The sequence below is a fragment of the Mobula birostris genome, chromosome 6 (assembly GCF_030028105.1).
Source record: "Mobula birostris isolate sMobBir1 chromosome 6, sMobBir1.hap1, whole genome shotgun sequence".
NCBI classification, from domain to species: domain Eukaryota; kingdom Metazoa; phylum Chordata; class Chondrichthyes; order Myliobatiformes; family Myliobatidae; genus Mobula; species Mobula birostris.
The window spans coordinates 18035046-18059040 of NC_092375.1; the positions used below are offsets into that span (position 1 = coordinate 18035046).

The 23995-nt window shown below is 41.8% G+C and overlaps 1 protein-coding gene across 7 annotated transcripts in view; it reads right to left on the bottom strand.

Annotated features, from left to right (window-relative positions):
- The window catches only part of itsn1 (intersectin 1 (SH3 domain protein)), a 234291-nt gene that overhangs the window by 157560 nt on the left and 52736 nt on the right, over positions 1–23995 (bottom strand). For all 7 annotated transcript variants that reach the window (XR_011886265.1, XM_072259915.1, XM_072259914.1 and 4 more), the window contains 4 exons: positions 19507–19566; positions 18870–18962; positions 3909–3972; positions 29–189 (listed from right to left, as the gene is read on the bottom strand). Coding sequence is in view for 6 of the 7 variants with exons in the window: in XM_072259915.1 (XP_072116016.1) it covers positions 29–189; positions 3909–3972; positions 18870–18962; positions 19507–19534 (346 nt within the window). In the remaining variant the exon portion in view is untranslated. The remainder of the gene's footprint in view (positions 1–28; positions 190–3908; positions 3973–18869; positions 18963–19506; positions 19567–23995) is intronic.

Below are 23995 nucleotides of genomic sequence, written 5' to 3' on the forward strand. Positions count from 1 at the left end.
GTGTTCAGTAGAAGAATGTAGATCTAACCAAATGCTGGTGTTGTTGGAACAGCCATTGGTACTTGTTTCATGATGGGAGGCAGTGACGAGGGAAGCTGATGACCCTGTAGTTTTAGCTTGATCAATTTCATGGCTATAGAGAACTCCATTTGATCCATCTTTCCGTCATTATTCATGTCAGCCAGAGCCCTGCGGAGGCAAACAAATAATAACAATCACAACTGAGTGTTTGCCAGTAACTTGATTGACCATTCATGAAGCACTTGCTACTACAGTTATATTCAGTGGCCACTTTATTAGCTACCTCCTGTATGTTCATGGTCTTCCACTGCTGTGGACCATTCACTTCAAGGTTCAACATGCTGTGCATTCAAAGATGCTCTTCTGCACACCACTGCTGTAATGCTTGGTTATCTGAGTTACTGTCTGCCTGAATCAGTTTGACCATTCTCCTCAGACCTCCCTCATTAACCAGGTGTTTACAGCACAAAACTTCTGCTCACTGGATGTTCTTTGTTTATCGCACCACCCTCTGTAAACTCCAGAGATCATTGTGCATGAAAATCTCAGGAGATCAGCAGTTTCTGAGATATTCAAACCATCCTATTCATCACCATTAAAACATCTGTTCATTTTGTAATTATACACTTCTTGTAGCTGGGTCAAAGCATTCCATCCAAACACAAGCCACTATCTAAAACTTGAGAACTGTTAGACAGCCTTTAAGAGTTGGTCTAATGCATCAGTGAGGTTTATTTCAGTTTGAAATCCACAAATCAGAGAGCCTGTAGCCTTTGAAGTGCAACCGTCATATTAAAAAACTGTAATGAAAATATACACAGTGGTCACTTTATTGCATACCTCCTGTACCTAATAAAGTAGCTACTGAGTGTATGTTTGTGGTCTTCTTCCTCTGTAGCCCATCCACTTCAAGGTTCAATGTATTGTGTGTTCAGAGATGTTCTTCTGCACACCACTGTTGAATTGTGTAGTTATTTGAGTTAATGTTACCTTCCTGTCAGCTTGAACCAGTCTGGCCATTCTACTCTGACCTCGCTCATTAACAAGGCTTTTTCACTCACTGCAACTCACTGAATGATTTTTGTTTTTCTTTTTGCGTCATCCTCTGTAAACTCCAGAAACTGTTGTGCATGAAAATCTCAGGAGATCAGAAGTTTCTGAGATACTCAAACCAGCCTGTCTGGCACCAACAGTCATTCTGCAGTCAAAGTCACTTAGATCACATTTCTTCCCCATTTGCTGCCTGGTGTGTACAACAAATGAACCTCTTGACCATGCCTGCATGCTTTTATGTATTGAGTTGCTGCCATATGATTGGCTAATTAGGTATTTACAGTAGCAAGGTGTACATGTGTTCCTAGTAATGCAGCCACTAAGAATCCCAATAGATTCTCAGAGCTTTCTTGGGAACTGCAATTTATAACTAAACAACCTCGAGTTATTCATCCTGTTCAGCAACCACAAAAAAAAATTACACTATTGAACAATATGTCTATAGTGGATAGCACAGATGGGGAAATAAACCACAGATCACAACTACCTAGTAGATCACTAGTTTTATGTCAAAGTCGTGATACTGATCTTTAAATACCCTTTTTCTCAACTAAGGCACTGAAAGTGATAGCAAATTTCATCAATGATGTCTTACTTCATAAGGGATGCCTTTGGAGATAAGGCAAGAGGACTATGTTTAACAGGACCTTGGAGTGAAGACTTATTGGGGGAGGACAGTGTGGTGCAGTACAGGCAGATGTGCAGAGAAGACCGTCTCCATTATGAATGTTGAATTTAATACCCACCTTCAGGTGTGTGCTGGAGTACACCAATGAGGTTTTGGAGCTTGACCTCCAAGTATGCACAAGTATTATTAGTGTACTATTGCATCACTATTGACCCTGTAGGCGGGTCAGTTTCCTATTGTGATTTGAAGATTACTTTCATGAAAACAAAAAAAGGGCAATTTTTTTAAAAACACTCTGCAATAATGTGGTGAGATAGACAAAGAAAAGTTGTTGAGCAATGACATGTTTGACACAAATCTGCACTGAAGTGGGCTCTATTGTAGATTTGTTGATTGGTATGATGACTTGCATATAAAACACAAAACAGAAGCAATTGCAGGGCATTCCAACACTCAATAATATCCTGGGGAGAATCGACAAATATGTCAAGTATCATTTATCTTATCAAAAATTACTGTGACTTCGTTTGATTGCATTAAAGATTTGAAGTACACTTATTATGAAAGTATGTACGCAGTATACAATCCTGAGATTCGCCTTTCCACGGCCACGAAACAAAGGAACATCACGGAACCCGTTCAAAGAAAACATCAAACACCCAGCCCATAAAAGAAAAAGAACAAATTGCACAAACACGATAAAACAAGCGAAAAACACAGAATAAAAAACAACAAACCACAAAGTAATTGAAACAGTCATTGAATCATATTTGAAAGAAGTAGTAACATAAGTTGTTTCATGAACTGTCTGAAGGAAATCACCTTTGGTCGCATTGTTCTCTGGCACCATCATCTTCACAACTCTCAATTCCCTGGTTTTTCAAAAATCTATAATCATCCCTTTAGATAGTGCCTGTGTCTAGCCTCCACAGCATTTGGGAATACAATTCCAGAGAATCATCAGCCCCTGAGAAATTCCTACACACTTCAATTCTAAGTCACCCCATTCTCAATGCAAATTGTATTTCCAAACCAAATAATAATTTGAAAATAATAATAACAATAATAATAATAATTGTATGTCAGCTTGTCAACTAAAAAGCAACTAATATACTTAAAAGGCAAAAGTGTACTCAGCCAGCTCCAATTGAAGGAACCACCCTCACCATCATTGAGGACATCTTCAAGATATGTCAAAGTCAGAGTAAATTTATTATCATACCTATATGCTACCATATACAACTTTGAAGTTCATTTTCTTGCAGATACTTAAAGGAAAGTAAGAAATACCCAGAATTTACGAAAAACTATACATCAACAATGACTGACAACCAATGTACAAAGCAAAACAAATTGTGCAAGTGAAAAATAAATAACACTAAGAACAAGTAAGGATGTTGTAGGTGAGTCCATAGGTTGTAGAATCAGTTCAGAGTTGAGGCAAGTGAAATTATCCACTCCAGTTCAAAGCCTGATGGTTATAGGGTAATAACTGTTCCTGAACCTCATGGTATGGGGCCTTTGGCTTTTGTACCTCCTGCCCAATGGCAGTAGCAAGAAGTGAACATGGCCTGGATGGTGGAGGTTCTCGATGGTGGATAACACTTGATGGCAGTGCTCCTTGTAAATGCACTTAATGGTGGCAAGGGCTTTGTCTACGATGGAGTGAGCTGTATCCACCACTTTCTGTAACTTTTCAGTCTACAACCAAGACAGTGCTGGTGATATATAGTGATGTTTTGCAGACAACTCATAAAACTATTAGATATTCATCTTTTGAACTGTTATTTCTGTAATATGCAACCTGCAGTTTCCCTTTAAATGTTATGCCTCCAAAAGACAGCATCCGCCACTAAACACCTTCACCATTCAGGACGTGCTCTGATGCCATTACTACAGTACCATCGAAGAGGAGGTACAGAAGCCTGAAGACCCATAATCAACAACTCAAACAGCTTATTTGCCTCCACCAGAATTCTGAATGGTGCATAAGCACCATTTTGCAGTATTTTTATAATTTATGGTAATTCTATGTCTTTGCATTGTACTGCTGCTGCAAAACAATAAACTTCATGTCATAAGTCAGTGATAATAAATTGCATTCTTAAGTTCTAGGCACCTCGTTCAAAGCATAGTGCTCTTTCATTGCTAAATCAAAACAATTCTTTTGCTTAAATACATAATTTTAGGAAACAAATGGACTTACCATATCTGTGCAAGAACAGGTGGAGGCAATCCAGACTGAAGAAAGAAATTTCGTGCCTGATCACCTAAATGCAAGAGTAAAATGACTCAATTTATATATTTATATCAGACATTTCACTTCCACAGATAATATAAGTCAATCATAAATATGATTTCACGACAAAGGAATTTAATAGATTTAGTACTGGCAAGAACTTGGATCATTTATGACTTCAACAAGGGCCTTGTACTGATACAAACTAACGGAATCACAATGTAACAACACTTCATGTTCAGGCAGCATGAGTAAAGTGAGTAAAGCACGTAAAGCATGAGTCATTAATATTGGCTTGTTGAATCTGTTGGCCAATTTCCATACTACAATATGCAGACAATAATAAATTTCTGCAAGCCTACATGACAAAATACAGTGGACTATCTCAAAATGCTCATTTTCAGAATGAGGCATTTCACAGCAGCAAATTATTTTCATTTTGAAGTACAAGTTGATATGCCGAAACATGTCTGGGGAAAAAAAAAATTGGTATTTCTTTAATCATATACTTGAGCATGTGGGGTGGAATGTCTCATTTTCCTCATCCTTTCATTAACTTAGCTGCTTTAACAACCCCTTATGTTGTTTGCCTTTTGCTGCCTCTGCTCTACATTCGCACCCGCCTATATGCTTTTCCTTTTTTGCATTCCCTCTACATGTTTTTCAATCATTGTTTTGGAACATTTTGTGTTTCACTTATTTTATATTCAATTACTCTCACCACTTTATGTGCAGACATGATTTCCAAATCATTAAAGAAAATGTCTTTAAGAAGCCGAGTTGTCAGTTCTCTCTCAAGAAAAGGAATTCCTACTGAAACAGTTTTATCCCTTTATTAATGCATTAGTTAAATGAGGTGCAGAAAATAGCCATAACCATTAAACTAAATAATTTCCATTCTAACCCATAATTGTTTGAAAATTGATAAGTTCAAAAATCACTATATTAAACAACATTACTCAGCTGCCATCACTTTTGTTTCGAAGGAGAATTAAAATCACCTTAAAAAGCAAACATTGTGTAGTTCTGGTCACTGACCTACAGGAAAGAGATCAAGATAGGAAAGTACTGAGATTATTTACAAGGATGTTGCTGGAACTTGAGGACCTATGTTATGGAGAAAGGTTGAATAAGTTAGGAACTTTTTTTCCTCTTGAGCACAGGAGAAAGAGGGGAGATTTGATAGAGGTTCACAAAATTTGAGGAGTCCAGATTAGGTATGTGCAAGCAGACTTCTTCCGGATGTTAGGTGAGCTGGAACGAGAGGTTGAAAGGTAACATTTTAAGGGGTACATGAGGGGGTACGTGGTGCGAGTGTGGAACAAGCTGCCAGCAGAGGTGATGGATGTGGGTTCACTTGCAAGATTTAGAAGTTTACTTAGGTACATGGATGGGAGGGCTAAGGTGCAGGTACAGGCCGAAGGGACTAGGTAGAGTAATGGTTCAGTATGGACAAGATGGGTCAAAAGGCCTGTTTCTGTGCAGTAGAGCTCGATTGGTCTATTCACCATCCACATCTCTGTTACAAAACACCCATGTTCAAAAGGGTCTGGTAGGACAAAAGCTCAAATCGCAAATAACAAAACATTAAAACCTAGAGTCATTAGAGTGCAAAGCAACAATCCATATGGAGAGGAAGAACAAGATTACCAACAAGGAACAGCCTATGAGAAAAGGAATACGGCTAAAAGGTTCCCTCACACCTCCTCACCATTTGATTAGATCACGGTTCATCTGTTATCTCAGTAGAACTTAATCATGGAGCTAAACTATCAGACACAGGAAAATGGTCCTTTGGCCCAATTAACTGTGCCAATCAGGGTGCCTCTCTGAGCTAGTCCCATTTGTCTGCATTTGGCCCATAAAACTCTAATGCCTTCCTATTTATATCTGTCCAAATGACTGTTAAACATAGCAACTGTACTAACTCCATGTCCCTCAATTTCATTTAATATCCAAATTGGGTATTCTACAAATTCACTATTGTCTCAGCAAAACAATCTGTTCTCATTTCTATATTGCAAGTTTGAGCTCATATTTCTACAGTGTGACCCTGATGGCAACTGAGCCTGTGAATTTTTATTTGTTTAGTGCAAGGGGGAGATAGTTTCCTTTACTTGATCTCTCTGCCTCCACTTTCCACAAGTGAGAGAATGCACGTCAAAAAAAAAGATATTACATACAACTACCCTGTAAAACCAATTTACAAGCCAGAGGATCATAAAATATGGGAGTAGAATTAAGCCATTCGACCCATTGAGTCTGCTCTCTGCTTTGCTATTCCATCATGGCTGATTTATGATCCCCCCTCAATCCCATTTTTAGCTTCATTTTATTTAGTGATAGAGCACAGAGTCACTTCTGGCTCTTCAAGCCATGCTATCCCAGCAACACTGATTTTACCCCAACTTAACCATGGGAACAATGCAATAATCAATTTACCTACCTGGTATGTCTTTGGACTGCGGGACTTTGGACTACCTTCATATTTAATCTTTATGGCTTTTTAGATGCTTTCTGCTTGTTTTTAAAAACTTCCCAATCCTCTAATTTTCTACTAATTTTTGCTGCATTACATGCTTTCCTTTTTCCTTTCATGCTGTCTTTGACTTCCCTTGTTAGCCACAATTGCCTCATTCTCCCTTTGCAATAGTTCACCTTCGGGTTTAAGCTATCCTGCACCTTCCAAAACTCTAGCCATTGCTGTTCTAGGTCACTCCTGCTAGTGCCCCCTTCCAATTAACTTTGGCCAACTCCTCTAACATGTCTCTGTAATTCCCTTCACTCCACTGTAATATTGATACATCTGACTATATTGATACATACTTTAGCTTTTCCCTCTCAAACTGCAGGGTGAATTCTAAAATATCATCTCCTCTTCCTGAGGGTTCCTTTACCTTAAGCTCCCTAATCAAATATGGTTCATTACACGACACCCCAACCCAGAAATGCCTTTTTTCTGGTGGGCTCAAACACAACCTGCTCTAAAAGGCATTGCAGAAATTCCCTCTCTTGGGATCCAGCACCAACATGATTTTCCCAATCTACCTGCATATTGAAGTTCCACGTGACTACATTTATATTCCACATCCTGACCTGTATACAACTCCCATTAAGGAAGTTTTTCCATTTGCAGTTCCTTAAGTCTACACACAAAGATTCAACATCTTCCAATCCTATGTCACCTCTTTCTAAGGATTTGATTTCATTTTTTTTTAAACCACAAGAGCCTACCCACCCGCTCTGCCAACCTGCCTGGCCTTTTATTAAAATGGCAGGTATAGATTGTTCTTTGGATATCAGGTTCCCAAATACAATCTTCTTTTAGACACGACTCAGTGATACACACAATGTTATATATGCCAATCTCAAACTGCGCTACAAGATCTACATTATTCCATATACTGTGTGCAGTCAAGTATAAGACTTCCAGTACTGTACTTGTCACCTTTTTCGATTGTCCCCATATTTCACAAGCATTTCTGCATGTCTTTCTTTAGTTTCACGACACACTGTATCAAATTGGATTATAACTGCCCCATCTTCAGCCCTATCACTCCAGTACCCACTCATCCCCTAACAAATACCTTCCCCAACACCGCTAACAAACCTGCCCACAAGGATATTGGCCCCCCCTGGGGTTTAGGAGTAACCTGTCCTTTTTGTACAGATCATACATTCCCCAGAAGAGATCCCAATGATTCAGAAATTTGAAACCCTGCCCCTTGCACCACTTCCTCAGCCACTTGGCAAAAACATCTTTACCTCCTCATCACTCTCTGCTTTCCGCAGGGATCTCTCCTTGTGATTCCCTTGTTCGTTTGTCCCTCCTGGCACACATCCCTGCAAGTGGCAGAGGTGTTACACCTGCCCATTCACCTCTTCCCTCATCTCCATTCAGGGACCCAAACAGTCCTCCCAGGTGAGGCAACACTTCACCTGCGAATCTGTTGGGGTCATCCACAGTATCCTGTATTCCTAATGCGGCCTCTTCTACATTGGCGAGACCCAACGAGCACCTTCACTCATCTGCAAAAAACAAGATGTCCTTGTGGCCAACCATTTTTATTCCAATCCCCGTTCATATCCCAACATGTTGTTCTATGACCTCCTCTACTGCCATAAGCTGTTCCTCAGCTTGGAGAAACAACAAATATCCCATCTGGGTAGCCTCCAACCTAATGGCATGAACTTAGATTGCTCTAACTTCCAGTCGTATTCTCTCCCCGTTCCACCTTCTTGCATTCCCCACTCTGCCTCCCCTCTTACTTCATCTCTTCTCCTCACCTATCACCTTCCCCTGGTGCCCTTTCTCCTTCCTTCCCCCCCCACGGTCCACTCTCCTCACCTAACAGAGTTCTTCTTCTCCAGCCTTTTTTACCTTTATCACCTATCGCCTTGGGTGGTGGGGTGTAAATAAGTCTCTACCAAAGGAAGTGTAAGGCACTCCTTGCCTTCCACTAGCCTTGGGCAAGGTGTAGCATCTGCTTGGCCCCACGGATCAGGGTCACATGGGAGCAGGTGGTGGATGGTTAACTGGTGTATATCACAAGTCATGGTTATGCAACCACTGACGCCAAGCAGACAATCTCTGAAGAGTATTGAGAAGGATTGGGGTCACCCGACTTGTAAAGACATTGCTAAGAAGAATTTGCCAAGAAGAATTATGGTCACGAGACCATGACTGCCCATGTCTTATGGCACTGCACATAATCTATCACCTTCCAGCTTCTTACTTAAATTCCCCACCCATCTGGCTTCACCTATCACTTTCCAGCTTGTCCTCCTTCCCCTCCTCCTACCACCTCATTTTGGCTTGTCCCACCTTCCTTTCCAGTCCCAAGTTCCTCTGGCATTTTGAGTGTGTTGCTCTATACGATTTTTTTTTGGTTTACACCTCAAGGCTGTATGCTGAGCCCCCTTCTGTACTCCCTTTTCACCCACGACTGCGTTCCTGTACACGGTTCTAACTCTATAATCAAATTCGCAGACAACACCATGGTGGTTGGCCTGATCAGAGGGGATGATGAGACGGCCTACAGGGACGAGGTCCAGCACCTGGCCGCGTGGTGTGCCAACAACAACCTGGCCCTCAACACCCAGAAGACCAAGGAGATCATTGTGGACTTCAGGCATGCTAGGAGCCACACTCATGTCCCCATCTACATCAACGGAGTTGTAGTGGAGCGTGTATCAAGCTTCAAATTCCTTGGTGTCCACATTTTCGATGATCTCACCAGGTCCCTGAACTCCTCCATCCTGATCAAAAAGGTGCAACAGCGCCTTTATTTCCTACAGAGCATCAAGAAAGCTCACTCCTGTCCCAGGATACAGACGGACTTTAACCACTGTACCATTGAGAGCATACTCACCAACTGCATCTCAGTGTGGTATGGCAATTGTCCCATATCGGACCGCAAAGCATTCCAGCGGGTGGTGAAAACTGCCCAGCGGATTATCAACACCCAATCGCCCACCATTGAGAACATCTACCATAAACACTGCCTGGGCAGGGTGAAAAGCATTATCAAGGATGCATCTCACCCTAACCATGGACTTTTTACTCTCCTCCCACCCGGTAGGCGCTACAGGAGCCTCCACTCCCGCACCAGCAGGCACAGGAAGAGCTTCTTCCCTGAGGCTGTGACCCTGCTGAACCTCACATCACAGCGCTAAGCAGTATTGCACCCATATTGGACTGTCTCAGTACTTTTATATTTGTATGCTGTAGTACTTACTTTTTATTTGCAGTTATTTTGTAAATAATACTATTCTTTTGCACTTCTGGTCAGATGCTAATTGCATTTCATTGGCTTTGTATCTTTAGTCGGCATAATGACAATAAAGTTGAATCTAATCTAATCTTCCTGCCCAACTCTGCTTTGAGAACTCTAAACCTTCCACCCATTCTGAGAGGGGTCATGGGCCCAAAATATTGATTGGTTTCTCCTTCCACAAATACTGCTTGACAGGCTTAGTTCTTTGAGTATTTCTGTTTTGTTGCCCTCAAGACGCAATTGGAAAAGCACATAAACAATAATGCATATTGCTAAGTCTCTGGGACCTGGCAGAGCAAATAGGCCTCCCACACTATAACAGTTCCAGCATTTCTTTGATTCTCAAGGGAGCACAGGACTGAGCCACGCCAAACAGGAAATGGATTTTTAAAAATCTTGGAAAACTGCACTTCTAATTTTGCAACATTTTAAACAGAAAATTTGAATGTAAAGAGAACAGGATGAGATTGCAATCAGTATTAAGTATTTCAGCAGAGTAATCACAGCAATTAATAAGGTCGAATGCCATAATGGTGTTTCCTTATTTAAGATCCAGGCAGTCAGAAAGAAAAGAAATCTACTCTTAGATCTGACAAAGGAGGAAAAAATATCTAAATGTCATCACAATTCTTACAAAGCACCAAGTGGACTAACACCAAAATTGGAGCACGATTCCACGGATATCTTTAAAATCTTTTCTTTTAAGGATTACAGGCATGACAATTAACCAAAAGTATTAACTATAAACCCAAGCTGAAATCTCTGTACAAAAAATTTCAAGTAAAGCTTTAGAGGGGGTGCAGAGGAGATTTACCAGATGCGGCCTATAATAGAGAGCATGTCATAAGGAAAGGTTGGGTGAGCTAGGGCTTTTCTCTTTGGAGTGAAGAAGTATGAGAGGTGACTTGATAAAGATGCACCAGATGATAAGAGGCATAATTAGGGTGGACAGACAGAGACATTTTCCATGGTGGAAATGGCCAATATAAGAGGGCACAATTTTAAGGTGACTGGAGAAAAGTGTGGGGGTGGGGGATGTCAGAGGAAGATTTTTTAATATTTTCTTTTTACACGAGTGGGGAGTGCTTGAAATGTGCTGCCAGGGGTGATGGTAGAGGCAGGTACATCAGTGACATTTAAGAGACTCTTAGATAGGCACATGGATGGAAGAAAAAATGGAGGGCAACATGGGAGGGAAGTATTACATTGATCTTTGAGTACGGTAATAGGTCAGCACAGCGTCAATTTCAAAGTAAATATGCAAAAAGATAGGTGTGGTCCACGGGTTAAGATTCTAAATTGGAGAAAGGCCAATTATCATGGTGTCAGAAGTGTGGATTGGGACAGGCTGTTTTCTGGCAAAGGTGTACTTGGTAAGTGGGAGGTCTTCAAAAACAAAATGTTGACGGTACAAAGTTTTATGTGGCCATCAGAATAAAAGGAGAAGAAATGTAACAAAAGTAGGGAATCTTGGTTTCAAAGAGATATTGAGGCCCTGGTTAAGAGGGGGAAAAAAAGGAGGTGCATAGCAAGTATCGGCAGGCAGGAACAAATGAGGTGCTTATGGAGTACAAGAAGTGCAAAAGAACACTTAAGAAATCAGGAAGTCTACAAGACAGCATAAAGTTGCTCTAGCAGACAAGGCGAAGGAGAATCCTAAGGGATCCTACAGATACATTAAGAGCAAAAGAATCGCAAGGGACAAAACTGGTCCCCTAGAAGACTAGACTGATAACAGTGGAAACAAAACAGTTGGGGGAGATCTTAAACAAGTTTTTTGTTTCTGTATTTACTCAGGAAATGGATAAAGAGCCTACAAAAGTGGCAAAATGGCATCAACTTCATGGATCCTGTACAGATTACAGCGGAGGAGGTGTTTGCTACCCTGAGACAAATCAGGGTGCATAAATCCCCAGGACCTGACAAGATGTTCCCTTGGACACAGTAGGAGACAAGTGCAGAAATTGCTGGGGCCCTAGCAGAGACATTTAATTCATCCTTAGCGACAGGGGAGGTACCAGAGGATTGGAGAACAGCCAATGCTGCTCTGCTGTTTAAAAAAAAGAAAGGCTCTTACCATAAACCAGGAAATTATAAGCCAGTGAGTCTGACGTCAGTTGTGGGAAAGTTACTGGAAGGTATTCTGAGGGACCAGGTATCTAAATATTTTGGACAGACATGGACTGATTAAGGATAGTCAGCATGGCTTCATGCATGGTAGGTTCTGTCTAACTAATCTTATAGAGTTTTTCAAGGGAATTACCAGGAAAGTGGATGAAGGGAAGGCAGTGGACGTTGTCTCCATGGACAACAGTTGACAAGGTCCTGCATGGGAGGCTTGTCAAGGAGGTCCAGTCAGTTGGTATTCAGGATGATGAAGCTGTAAATTGGATTAGATATCGGCTTTGCCAGAGAAATGGTAGTAGGTGGTTGCCTCTCTAACCGGAGGCCTGTGACTAGTGTGCCGCAAGTATCGGTACTGGGTCCTTTGTTGTTTCCCATTTATAATCAATGATAATGTGGTTAATTGTTTCAGCAAATTTGCAAATGACACCAAGATTGGTGGTGTACTAGACAGCGAGGAAGGCCATCGTGGCTTGCAGAGGGATCTCCATCAGCTGGAAAAATTGGCTGAAAAATGGCAGATGGAATTTAATGCAGACAAGTGCGAGGTTTTGCACTGTGGTAGGACAAACCAGGTTAGGTCTTACACAGTGAACAGTAGGGTACTAAGAAGTGTGGTAGAACAAAGAGATCTGAGGAATACAAGACCATAATTCGTTGAAAGACAGTGGTGTAAAGATTTACAAGGATGTTGCCGGGTCTAGAGGACCTGAGTTATAGGGAAAGGTTGATAGGTTAGGACTGTATTCTTTAGAACATAAAAGATTGAGAGGAGATTTGATAGAGCTACACAAAATTATAAGGGGTATAGACAGGGTAAATGTAAGCTGGCTTTTTCCACTGAGGTTGGGTAAGACTACAACCTGAGGTCATGGGTTAAGGCTGACAGGTGAGAAGTTTAAGGGGAACATGAAGGGAAATGTCTTCACTCAGAGGACCATGAGAGCGTGAAATGAGCTGTCAGCACAAGTGGTGCATGCAAGCTTGGTTTCAACATTTAAGAGAAGTTTGGAGAGGTACATAGATAGTAGGGGTAAGGACGGCCATGGTCCGAGTACAAGTAGATGGGAGGAGGCAGTTTAAATGGTTTTGGCATGGACTAGATGGGCCAAAGGGCCTGTACTGAACTGCACTGCTCTATGTTAAAAATTAAGAGTAAATGAACCAATAACACCCAATAGAAAAATTGTAACAAAATTCATTTTATATGTTTTAACAGGAAATTAGATTGCTATTAACATGCAAAATTTTATACATTTGATTGTTATCCTATGTGATGACACTGAACACACTTTTACATTGATTGACAAGGAACAAAGACAGCAAGTTAAACAATGATGTTGCTAGAAAGGAACAAATTGCCTCAAAGTAGTTACTACTTGTAGTTGTAATTTTGTTTGAGATTGAATACATTTTATGTAGATTCCGGGATTACACCAATTACATAAAAAATAAATCTTAAATTGAAGAGCTTTGCAACACTTGAGCTTTAAGTGCCGTGCTTACAGCAAATAAAAGCAAACTCGAGGTTAAGATGGCATCAACTTGCATGTGACATTTTAGTAGTCATCAACACAGTGCAGTTTTCAGCAAGCTGGAAAGAAAGCAAAAATCTGATGAAAGGAAGCCATTGACAAACTTGTGTGAAATTACAATGGTTGTTATTTTAGTGAAAAGTCGGCCTTTGATTCTACTTGTTTTGTCCATCTTGAAAAGAAGCCAAATCCAGTGTGGGGAGGTAATTAATTAAATCAAGATGAAAATACAGCAGAACTAAAAACCCTAATTAATTTGTTTGGCACTAAAAAGGTAAAGTTGCTAATAATTTTCAAACTCCTTTTATAAGAGTGCTTTTAATTTCGAACACCATAGAATTCTATCTTCTCCACTTTATTGCTCATGTTAACTCAACACGACTGATAGCACTAAGCCTCATTTCTTATCTATGCTGCTGCAAGTCAACTATACCATATGCAAAGTCATCCCCATTTCTTTTGCTCTGGTACAAGACAATGATACAAACCAAGATTTTTTCAAAATCATGCATTTTTCAGGAAATCGTACTTCATGGATGTTAAACATATGTCCTACTATGGTCTTCACTGACTTGTTATAACACAGAAGCACGACATTCACCTGCCTGCACTGTGTTCCACCAAAGGAATGAAATGCTATTACTCACCGACACTCTTCTGAAAACACCCTCTAAACCCAAATTCAAATGTATTTATCACATGTACATTGAAACGTACAGCGAAATGCATTGTTTGCATTAACAACCAACACATCCCAAGGATGTGCTGGGGGCAGCCTACAAGTGTTGCCACACACTCCAGCGCCAACACAGCAGGCCCACAGTGCTCAGCAGAACAGCACAGAATGCAACAAAACATAACTCAGCAAGCAGCAGAACAAGTCTCCCCCCTCTCCCCCCCCCCACACACACCGCTACACATGGACAGCCCTCCAACCCCCAGACAGGCTTCTGCGTCTGCAGTCTCCAGGCTTCAGCCATCCGGCTTCAAATTCCATGCTCCCATTGACCTTTGCAATTTGATCTAGGGTATCGGCCCCCAAATAAGCTGATGACAGGATCCAAACTCCAGGCTTGCATGCAGGTTTCATCTCTCACAACCTCTACTGGACACAGAAGGCGCGCGTGGAAATTTAGAGCAAACCCTCCACCTCTACTGCTTGCTTCAGGAAAGAAAATACATGGGAGCATATTCTTTCAAAATTGCCAAATGCAAATCCTGAAACCCACCTAGAAGCAATGCAGCGATTCTACGTGGCTTACCACTACTTTAAAGAACAATTAGGGATGGGCATTGTTTCTCCCCCCAATGGCACAAACACCCAAAAATATAAATAAATACAAGTTAAAAGCAAACTCCAGTTACAACCTATAACTTTTGCCCCTCCCATCACAATTATACCTTTTACTTAAGATTTTAAACTCATCTCCAGGTCCTAGATTGAATTTGGAATACTTCCCCACCATTTCCCTCATGCAGCCCAGTTGAGCCTGTCATAAAAGCTACGAGGCTTCAGCCAACCTTCAAACTGCACCAGCACTTAAAACCCAGAAAAACAAAAATACAAATTCATCAGCAAGGTTATCAGAAGATGTTGCCTACCATATCAGAATCCCAAATAAAATCCTGTTTAACATACCAAAACTATTTTCATATTGAAAAAAGGATCAAGTGCCTTCCCAGTGCATATGATGAATGAACTCTTCTTGGGCTTCCAGCTGGGTATTTGATGATAATCTCTGCCATCTTCTTCAGGGATGATGCATGGGCATGTCTAGTCTGGTGGTATTTATACCCCTGTAGCCTGTCCCTCCTGATTGGTTAGTCCTCATCCAGTCAGGTTTCCACTCTCCCATCTTGTTCACAATCGAATTCCAGTTCTTACTTAAAGCAAGACCCTTCGTCTTTGTTAAAATTCTTTTCCTCCAGTTGTATTTCAATGGCTTCCTTTACCAGGTGGTCCCAAAAGCTATTGCCGTGGCACAGTAGTTTAGTGCCAAAGTCAATCCTATGGCCATTGTGAATGTAGTGTTCTGCTACCATTGATTTCTCAGGGTAACTCAAACAGATACACCTTCTGTGCTCCTTGATGCAGGTTTCCACTGTGCATCCCATCTGGCCAATATACACTGCCCCACATTCACAGGGAATCCTCTAAACACCAGCTGACCTGAGTCCCAGGTCATCTTTGACTCATATAAGCTGTGACTTGAGCTTCCTTATGGGTTTGTGGATGGTATTAATCTGGTATTTCTTCAGGATCCTGGTAATTCTTCCAGAAACCATGCAAATATAGAGAAGACAGGTGGTAGCAACTGGTTCCTCCTTGTTGTTAGATTTCCTGGCCTTTCTATCAGTCCTTTTAATGGCCAGATTGATTTCCTTCACCTTGTAGCCATTCTGTAGGAACGTCACACATAATCATCTTACTTCTTCGGGGAGACTCTCTGGGTCCAAAATAGTTTTCACACAGTTAATCAAAGTAGGAAGAACTGCTCTACGTTGAGAGGTGGCTGTTATCATTGAGATACAAGTCTGCGCAAGTGGGTCTCCAACAGACACCATGTACAAGGCCACCATTGTATTAGAATGTCCAGGAGCTGAGGCATTCCTTCTTCTCCATCGTATATTGAATGTTTGGATGTATGCTCTTCAAATGGTCGTGGGGTGCCTGGAGTCCATCTGACCACACTACGAAGGCATCACTGATGTATCTGAAGCATTTGGGGCCTAATGGTGATCAAGTTACAGCCCTCTCCTTTGAGTCCTCCATGTAGAAATCAGCGTAAGCCAGCGACAAAGGCGATTGCATGGCCACTCTGTAAATTTGTTCATAGTAGCTCCCATTATAGAGGTAGTACTTTGATGTAAGAGTGTGTACAAAAAGGTCAATGGTTATCAAACCTTGACTGCAGGAGGACAAAGCTGTCCTCAATGGGAATTCTTGTGAACAGAGAGACCACATTGAAACCTCCAGGTTCAAAGGTCGGTTGAATTCATGATGTGATGCTCATAGCCACCAAAAAACTGAGAAAGCATGGTCGTTAAATGCTTAACGAGGTAGTAAGTCAGAGAATCTATCCTACAGATGATAGGCCTCAGGGGGAAACACTCCTTACGTATCACAGGGAGCCCATAAAGTTTTGGTGGCACTACTACCCGAGGCTGAAGTGTCTTGCATATGTCTGCTAGCAGTCCAGATTTCTTCAATAAAGCCGAGGTCATCCTAACAATTGAATCCGTGAGATCCTGCTTTAGAACTATAGTCATACTTTATTAATCCCAGGGGAAATTGGTTTTCATTACAGTTGCTCCATAAATAATAAATAGTAATAGAACCATAAATAGTTAAATAATAATATGTAAATTATGCCAGTAAATTATGAAATAAGTCCAGGACCAGCCTATTGGTCTGACCCTCCAAGGGAGGAGTTGTAAAGTTTGATGGCCACAGGCAGGAATGACTTCCTATGACGCTCAGTGTTGCATCTCGGTGGAATGAGTCTCTGGCTGAATGTACTCCTGTGCCCACCCAGTATATTATGTAGTGGATGGGAGGCATTGACCAAGATGGCATGCAACTTAGACAGCATTCTCCTTTCAGACACCACTGTGAGAGAGTCCAGTTCCATCCCCACAACATCACTGGCCTTACGAATGAGTTTGTTGATTCTGTTGGTGTCTGCCACCCTCAGCCTGCTGCCCCAGCACACAACAGCAAACATGATAGCACTGGCCACCACAGACTTGTAGAACATCCTCAGCATCATCCAGCAGATGTTAAAGGATCTCAGTCTCCTCAGGAAATAGAGACAGCTCTGACCCTTCTTGTAGACAGCCTCAGTGTTCTTTGACCAGTCCAGTTTATTGTCAATTCGTATCCCCAGGTATTTGTAATCCTCCACCATGTCCACACTGACCCCCTGGATGGAAACAGGGGTCACAGGTACCTTAGCTGGTGTAGGCAGGATCATCCAGAATCTGCATTCAATGATGGAGAAAAATAGTTGCCTCCCATTCTTGGATATTCTAATATGACGGAAAATGGACGCTTCTTACATAGCATCTATTGGAAACCCACTCACGTGGACTTGTACCTCAAGAATAACAGCCACCGTCATGCCTACCAACTGTTCTTTCTACTTTGATTAACCGTGCAAGAACTACCTTGGACCCAGAGAGTCTCCCCAAGGAAATAAGATGATTATGTGCAACGTTCTTACAGAATGGCTACAAGGTGAAGCAAATCAATCGAGCCCTTAAAAGGGCCAACAGAGAAACCAGGAAACCTAACAACAAGGAGAAACCAGTAGCAACTGGTTTCATCTTCCCTATGTTTGCACAGTTTCTGGAAGGACTGCCAGGATTCCGAAGAAATACTGAATTAATACCATCCACAAACTTGTAAGGAAGCTCAAATCACAGGCTACGCAGGCTAAAGGTGACCTGGGACTCAGGTCAGCTGGTGTTTACAGGATTCCCTGTGAATGTGGAGCAGCTTATATCAGTCAGACAGGATGCACAGTGGAAACCCGCATCAAGGAGCACAGGAGGTGTTTTCGTTTGGGTTCCCTGGAGAAATCTGTGGTAGCAGAACACTGCATTCGCAATGGCCATAGGATTAACTTTGATGGGACAAAACTACTGTGCTGCACCAATGGCTTCTGGGACCGCCTGGTAAAGGAAGTCATTGAAATAAAACTAGAGGAAAAGAATTTTAACAAAGACAAAAGGTGTCTCTTTAAGTAAGACCTAGAATTCAATTGTAAACAAGGTGGGGGAGTGAAAACCTGATTGGATGAGGACTTGCCAATCAGGAGAGATGGACTACAGTGTTAAAAATACCACCGGACTAGACATGCCCAAGCATCATCTCTAAAGAAGGTGGCAGAGTTTGTCAGGGAAAGGTCCATCATAATAGATACCCATAAAAAGAGCTCATGTGTATTTTCATATTACAGGTATAAGCCTTTAACCTGAAAATTCTCACACCAGTCACAAATCCAAACCAGTGAAATTTCCATATAAGAAAAGCAACCTTTACCTTCTCAGCAACTGAATAGACACTTCTTACTATTTTGACCATTGCTTACTCTAATCCTTTAAACTATGTTGGCAAAATCTTTTAAGTCGTGGTATCACACATGTTCTGTTCTCTGTGCCATAACCACATTTGAGCTTTCAATAATTCCTTAAATAGTTCCTTCAGTCATCCCTCACCAAGCACTTCCCTAATGCCAAACTCTCCTTTGCAAAACTTATTTAGGCCAGGGGTTCCCAACCTGGTGTCCACAGACCCATTGCTGAGTGGTATTGCTTCAGGGCATTAAAAAGTTGGGAACACCCTGATTTAGGCACTTCCCATCTTAAGAACACTTGTACAAGTAGCAAAAGCAGAGTTTAAATTGTTGAGGAAGAAATAATCAGAAAGAAAGGGAAAAAAAATTCATATTTTATCCAGCGATGTTTAAATAGGTTTAGTTTGTTCTCACCAGTAATCATTCCACCAGTTGGTTTAATGCTAAGAAACTGCTGGTCATGCTTTGCTCTTTCTTCCACTGTAATGGCACAGATATCCAGGCCCCCTGTTTCAAAAGAACACAAGGAGTTCAGACAATATCCCATTGGCCTCTTAACAAGAGCTATTTCACCAAAACATCTTCCATTGTCTTTTAATCTTATAGAATTGCACTGCATTTCAAATTGTATTTCTCGTCATATCAGTAGAACATCCGGCTGGGTGATGAAAATGTATTATTGTCAGATGCTCTGTTTCAGCAAGAGACCATATTAGAACACCTTGAAGTAGGAATAGTGGGTTTACATACATACCAGCAATTTTGGGTAAAACACTAACATTGAAGTAATTTGTTTCAGATTTTCAAAATGTGAAAATCTCAGAGAAGCAACAGCTGTCTGCTTAACTGCATTATCTAATATTAAAAGCAGCACAATACTACTGTCTAATTCTTCTAATCTTACTTTTCTGCAACAGCTGGAGGAAAAAGCCTATTCCGCCTGCTTGCACCTATTACATGGAAGGCTTGAGGCTATGTAAAAATCAAAATCCCCGGAAGGTAAAATTTCAGTTAAGAACAATTAATAAACGGCATTGTACACAGCACTTACCCGCAAAAGCTGTTGGAAACTGAGCCATGCTTCCTTTTATTTCAAGTCATTAGCAGATTCCTGCAAGAGATTAGTAACTTTTAGTTGAGACGCTGAGTCTGAAGATAATGTTAAACAACAGTTTCCATTCTACTGCTTAAATGAAATACCACACACAAAATTCTATCGAGCTAATAGTGCGCTGTAATCTGTTGCTGCACTGCACTGCAAGTTGTCCAGTAGACCACATGTGAAATACAATGTTTGTTTCTGCATGCCTGCCAGAAATTAAAAAAAGACTTAACTGGGCTTGTGGTTTTCTTTAATTAAAACTCAACAACTAAATTCAAACCACAAAAGCCGAATAGTTGCAAAAAGTTATGTTTAGTTTCTATTGCTATGCATTTCCTGAATATGGTGATGGACTAGTATCAATCGTGGGCTGCAGACAGAGGACTAGTTATATGATTGAGACAAGCCATCACCATTTTGGCTGCATTCAAAACCAAAACCATAAAACTTTTTAAAAGACATATCTGTTTGGCCCAGAGTGAGGAACGAGCCGAGGTTTGACTGATTTAAGTGCCATGCTGTATTGGAAAGGTTGGGTATGGGTCCAATCAAATCGGCAGAGCCTGTTTGTGGATACAATATCATTTCTGTTTTCCAATTCATTAGATGCCCATCAACGAGATTTACAGGAAGATGTTGTTTAATGCTTTGCGTTGCTGCGCTGCAGAGTATTCAGCCCGGGACCACCTCTCATTGATGTTTTGTTCCCTTAGCCCTGGTACATCTGGTGGCAGAGCAGTGGCAGGGATGGCTCCCTGCCACCCACTGCAGCTTCCAATGGGGTTCCCCAATTTCTGCCCTTCCTCCTCAGCCACAGCCAAATGCTGCCCTTTTCTGCCTCTTCAGCCACTGCTCTGGTGCCCTCCTGAGCCTCATCCATACGAGTTAATGGCATTGACGAGCATTAAGTATTCCTAACAGTTCCCCCATGTAGATCTCAAGACCAAGGCAACCATTGGTTAGATCATTGTCTTAACCTAGGCCTTTATTATTACATCTGTAACAGCCAGCCCGCTGTTCAGGCCTTGAATGTCATTGGAGATGCAGAGTGAAGTCATTGTTGCTTATTTCACAACAAACAGATAAGCCTTCAAGACCTCACCAGGCCAGGCAGCGTTTCTAGAAAAGAGTACGGTCGATATTTTGGGTCAAGACCTTCGTCAGGACTGGAAAAAGATGAGGAGTCACAGTAAGAAAGTGGGGGAAGGGGAAGAAAAACCACAAAGAGAGAGGTGAAACTGTGTGGAGGGCAAAGGGTTAAAGTAAAAACTGGGAAGTTAATTGGTGAAAGAGATACAGGGCTGGAGAAAGAGAAATCTGATAGGATAGGACAAAAGGCCATGGAAGAAAGAAAAGGGGGAGGAGGTGATGAGCAGGACAGGAGATAAGTCGAGAGAGGGAAATGGCAATGGAGAATGGTGAGAGGGGGCATTACTGGAAGTTTGAGAGATCGACATTCATACCATCAGGTTGGAGGCTACCCAGACGGAAAACAAGGAGTTGCTCCTCCAACCCAAGTGCGGCCTCATTGCAACAGTAAAGGAAGCCATAGACTGACATGTCGTTATGGGAATGGGAAATGGAATTAAAGTGGGTGGCCACTGGGAGATCCTGCTTTTCCCGGCAGATAGTGCGTAGGTGCTTGGCAAAGCAGTCTCCTAATCTGGGTTGGATGTCACCAATATAAAGGAGGCCATACCAGGCACACCGGATACAGTAGATCAGCCCAACAGACTCACAGGTGAAGTGTCACCTCACCTGGAAGGACCATTTAGGACCCTGAATGGTAGTGAGGGAGGAGGTGTCGAGGGATGAATGGACAAAGGAGTCACACAGGGAGCAACCCCTACAGAAAGCAGAAAGTGTTGGGGGGGGGGGGGGAGAGAGAAGATGTGTATGGTAGATGGTGGTGGGATCCCACTGGAGAAGGCAGAATTTATAGAGAATTATGTGCTGGATGCAGAGGTGGGGTGGTAGGTGAGGACAAGAGGACCTCATGTGGATAGGGTGGTGAAGAAAGCTTCTGGTATGCTGGTCTTTATAAATCAGAGCATTGAGTATAGGAGTTGGGATGTAATGTTGAAATTGTACAAGGCATTGGTAAGGACAAATTTGGAGTATCGTGTACAGTTCTGGTCACCGAATTATAGGAAAGATGTCAACAAAATTAAGAGAATACAGAGAAGATTTACTAGAATGTTACCTGGGTTTCATCACCTAAGTTACAGAGAAAGGTTGAACAAATTGGGTCTCTATTCTTTGGAGTGTAGAAGGTTGAGGGGGGACTTGATAGAGGTATTAAAATTATGAGGGGGATAGATAGAGTTGATGTGGATAGGCTTTTTCCATTGAAAGTGGGGGAAATTCAAACAAGAGGACATGAGTTGAGACCAAAGGGCAAAAGTTTAGGGGTAACATGAGGGGAAACTTCTTTACTCAGAGAGTGGTAGCTGTGTGGAACGAGCTTCCAGCAGAAGTGGTTGAGGCAGGTTCGATGTTGTCGTTAAAAGTTAAATTGGATAGCTATATGGACAGGAAAGGAATGGAGGGTTATGAGCTGAGTGCAGATCGGTGGGACTAGGTGAGAGTAAGAGTTCGGCACGGACTAGAAGGGCCAAGATGGCCTGTTTCCGTGCTGTAATTGTTATATGGTTATAAAAGGAACTCTATCCCTGGTGGGGAGGTGGGAAAATGGGACTGGGAGACTGGGAGACCACTTCACTGAGCACCTATGCTCCACCTGCCAGGAAAACCGCATCTCCCAGCGCCCACCCACTTTAAACCCACTTCCCATTCCCAGTCTGACATGCCAGTCTATGGCCTCCTCTACTGTTGCAATTTGGCCACACTCACGTTGGAGGAGTAACACCTTATTTTCCGTCTGAGTAGCCTCCAACCTGGTGGCATGAACATTGATTTCTCCAGCTTTTGGAATGCCCCCTCTCCTTCACCATCCGCCATTCCCCTCTCTCATCTTATCTCCTTATCTGCCTATCACCTGTCCCTGGTGCTCCTCCTCCTTTTCTTTCTTCCATGGCCTTCTGTCCTCTCCTATCAGATTCCCCTTTGTCCAGCCCTGTATCTCTGTCACCAATCAACTTACCAGCTCTTTACTTCACCCATCACCTTGTGGTTCTTCCTCCCCTCCCCCAACTTTCTTAGTCTGACTCCTCATCCTTTTTATAAGTCCTGGTGAAGGGTCTCGGCCCGAAATGTTGACTGTACTCTTTTCCATAGATGCTACTTGGCCTGCTTAGTTCCTCCTGTATTCTGTGTGTGTTGCTTGGATTTCCAGCATCTGCAGATTTTCTCTTATTTGTGATTGGGCTTTGAGATCCTGAGCCTAGTAAAGCAAACCAACTTCCAAATTTTTGCAGCTGATAAATTGAAATCAAGAAAAGTACAGCAAAGTAATATTTCTCTTATTTTATGCTGAGCTAGCCCATCCTAAGATTAACCCATCCTTAAAATTCACTCATTATCAATTCATTTGTTTTTCTCCTTGACATTCTTACAAAATTTTACAGATCATTAATAATCCTTGTACGTGACAACCTCCAAAGTATATGAAGATCGTCAATTCTTCTGTACTGTAATCATAGAATCTTTTGATTAGCACATGCAAAAATCTAGATTCAGGGCAAGAGCATATACCCTGAAGAGTCAAAATGTAAACTTGGTAACAGGACATATACGAATTGTGGAAATCCTGGGCTTTTACATGCACATGAAGATTTGCTAGTATTAGAGAGGGACCAGAGGAGGTTCGCAAGAATGATCCTGGGAATGAAAAAGTTAATGTATGAGAACTATTTGATGGCTCTGGGCCTGTATCCTCTGGAATGTAGAAGAACGAGGGGCAATCACATTGGAATCTATCAAAAATTGAAACGCTGAGATAAAGTGAACATGGAGTATGTGTTTCCTATAATGGGCGAGTCTAGGACCAGAGGACACAGCCTCAGAATAGAGCGTTATCCATATAGAACAGAGATGAGGAAGAATTTCTTTAGAGCGTGATGAATCTGTGAAAATCATTGCCACAGACTAGTTATAGAGGCCAAGTTTTTGGGTATATTTAAAGTGCAGGTTGATAAGCTCTTGATTAGAAAGAACATCAACAGGGAGAAGGAAGGAGAATGGGTTTGGGATCAGCCATGATGGAATGGCAGAGCAGATTCAAAGGGCTAAAGGACCCAATTCTGCTCCTACATCTTACAGTTTAATACAAAGATCAAATTTATAGCACTGGGTGAAGAAGTATGAATAATAGAGGGAATCTGCAATAATAAAAGGTAATGAAAGAATAAAAGGGTGGGGGGTGGGATTGGAGCAAAGATTATGAGTGGATTTACATGGGGATAGTGGCTAGATTACTAGAGAAGCATTCAGAAGCCAGGGTTAATTAATTTAGAAGCAGCAGTATCTGCAACAGCTG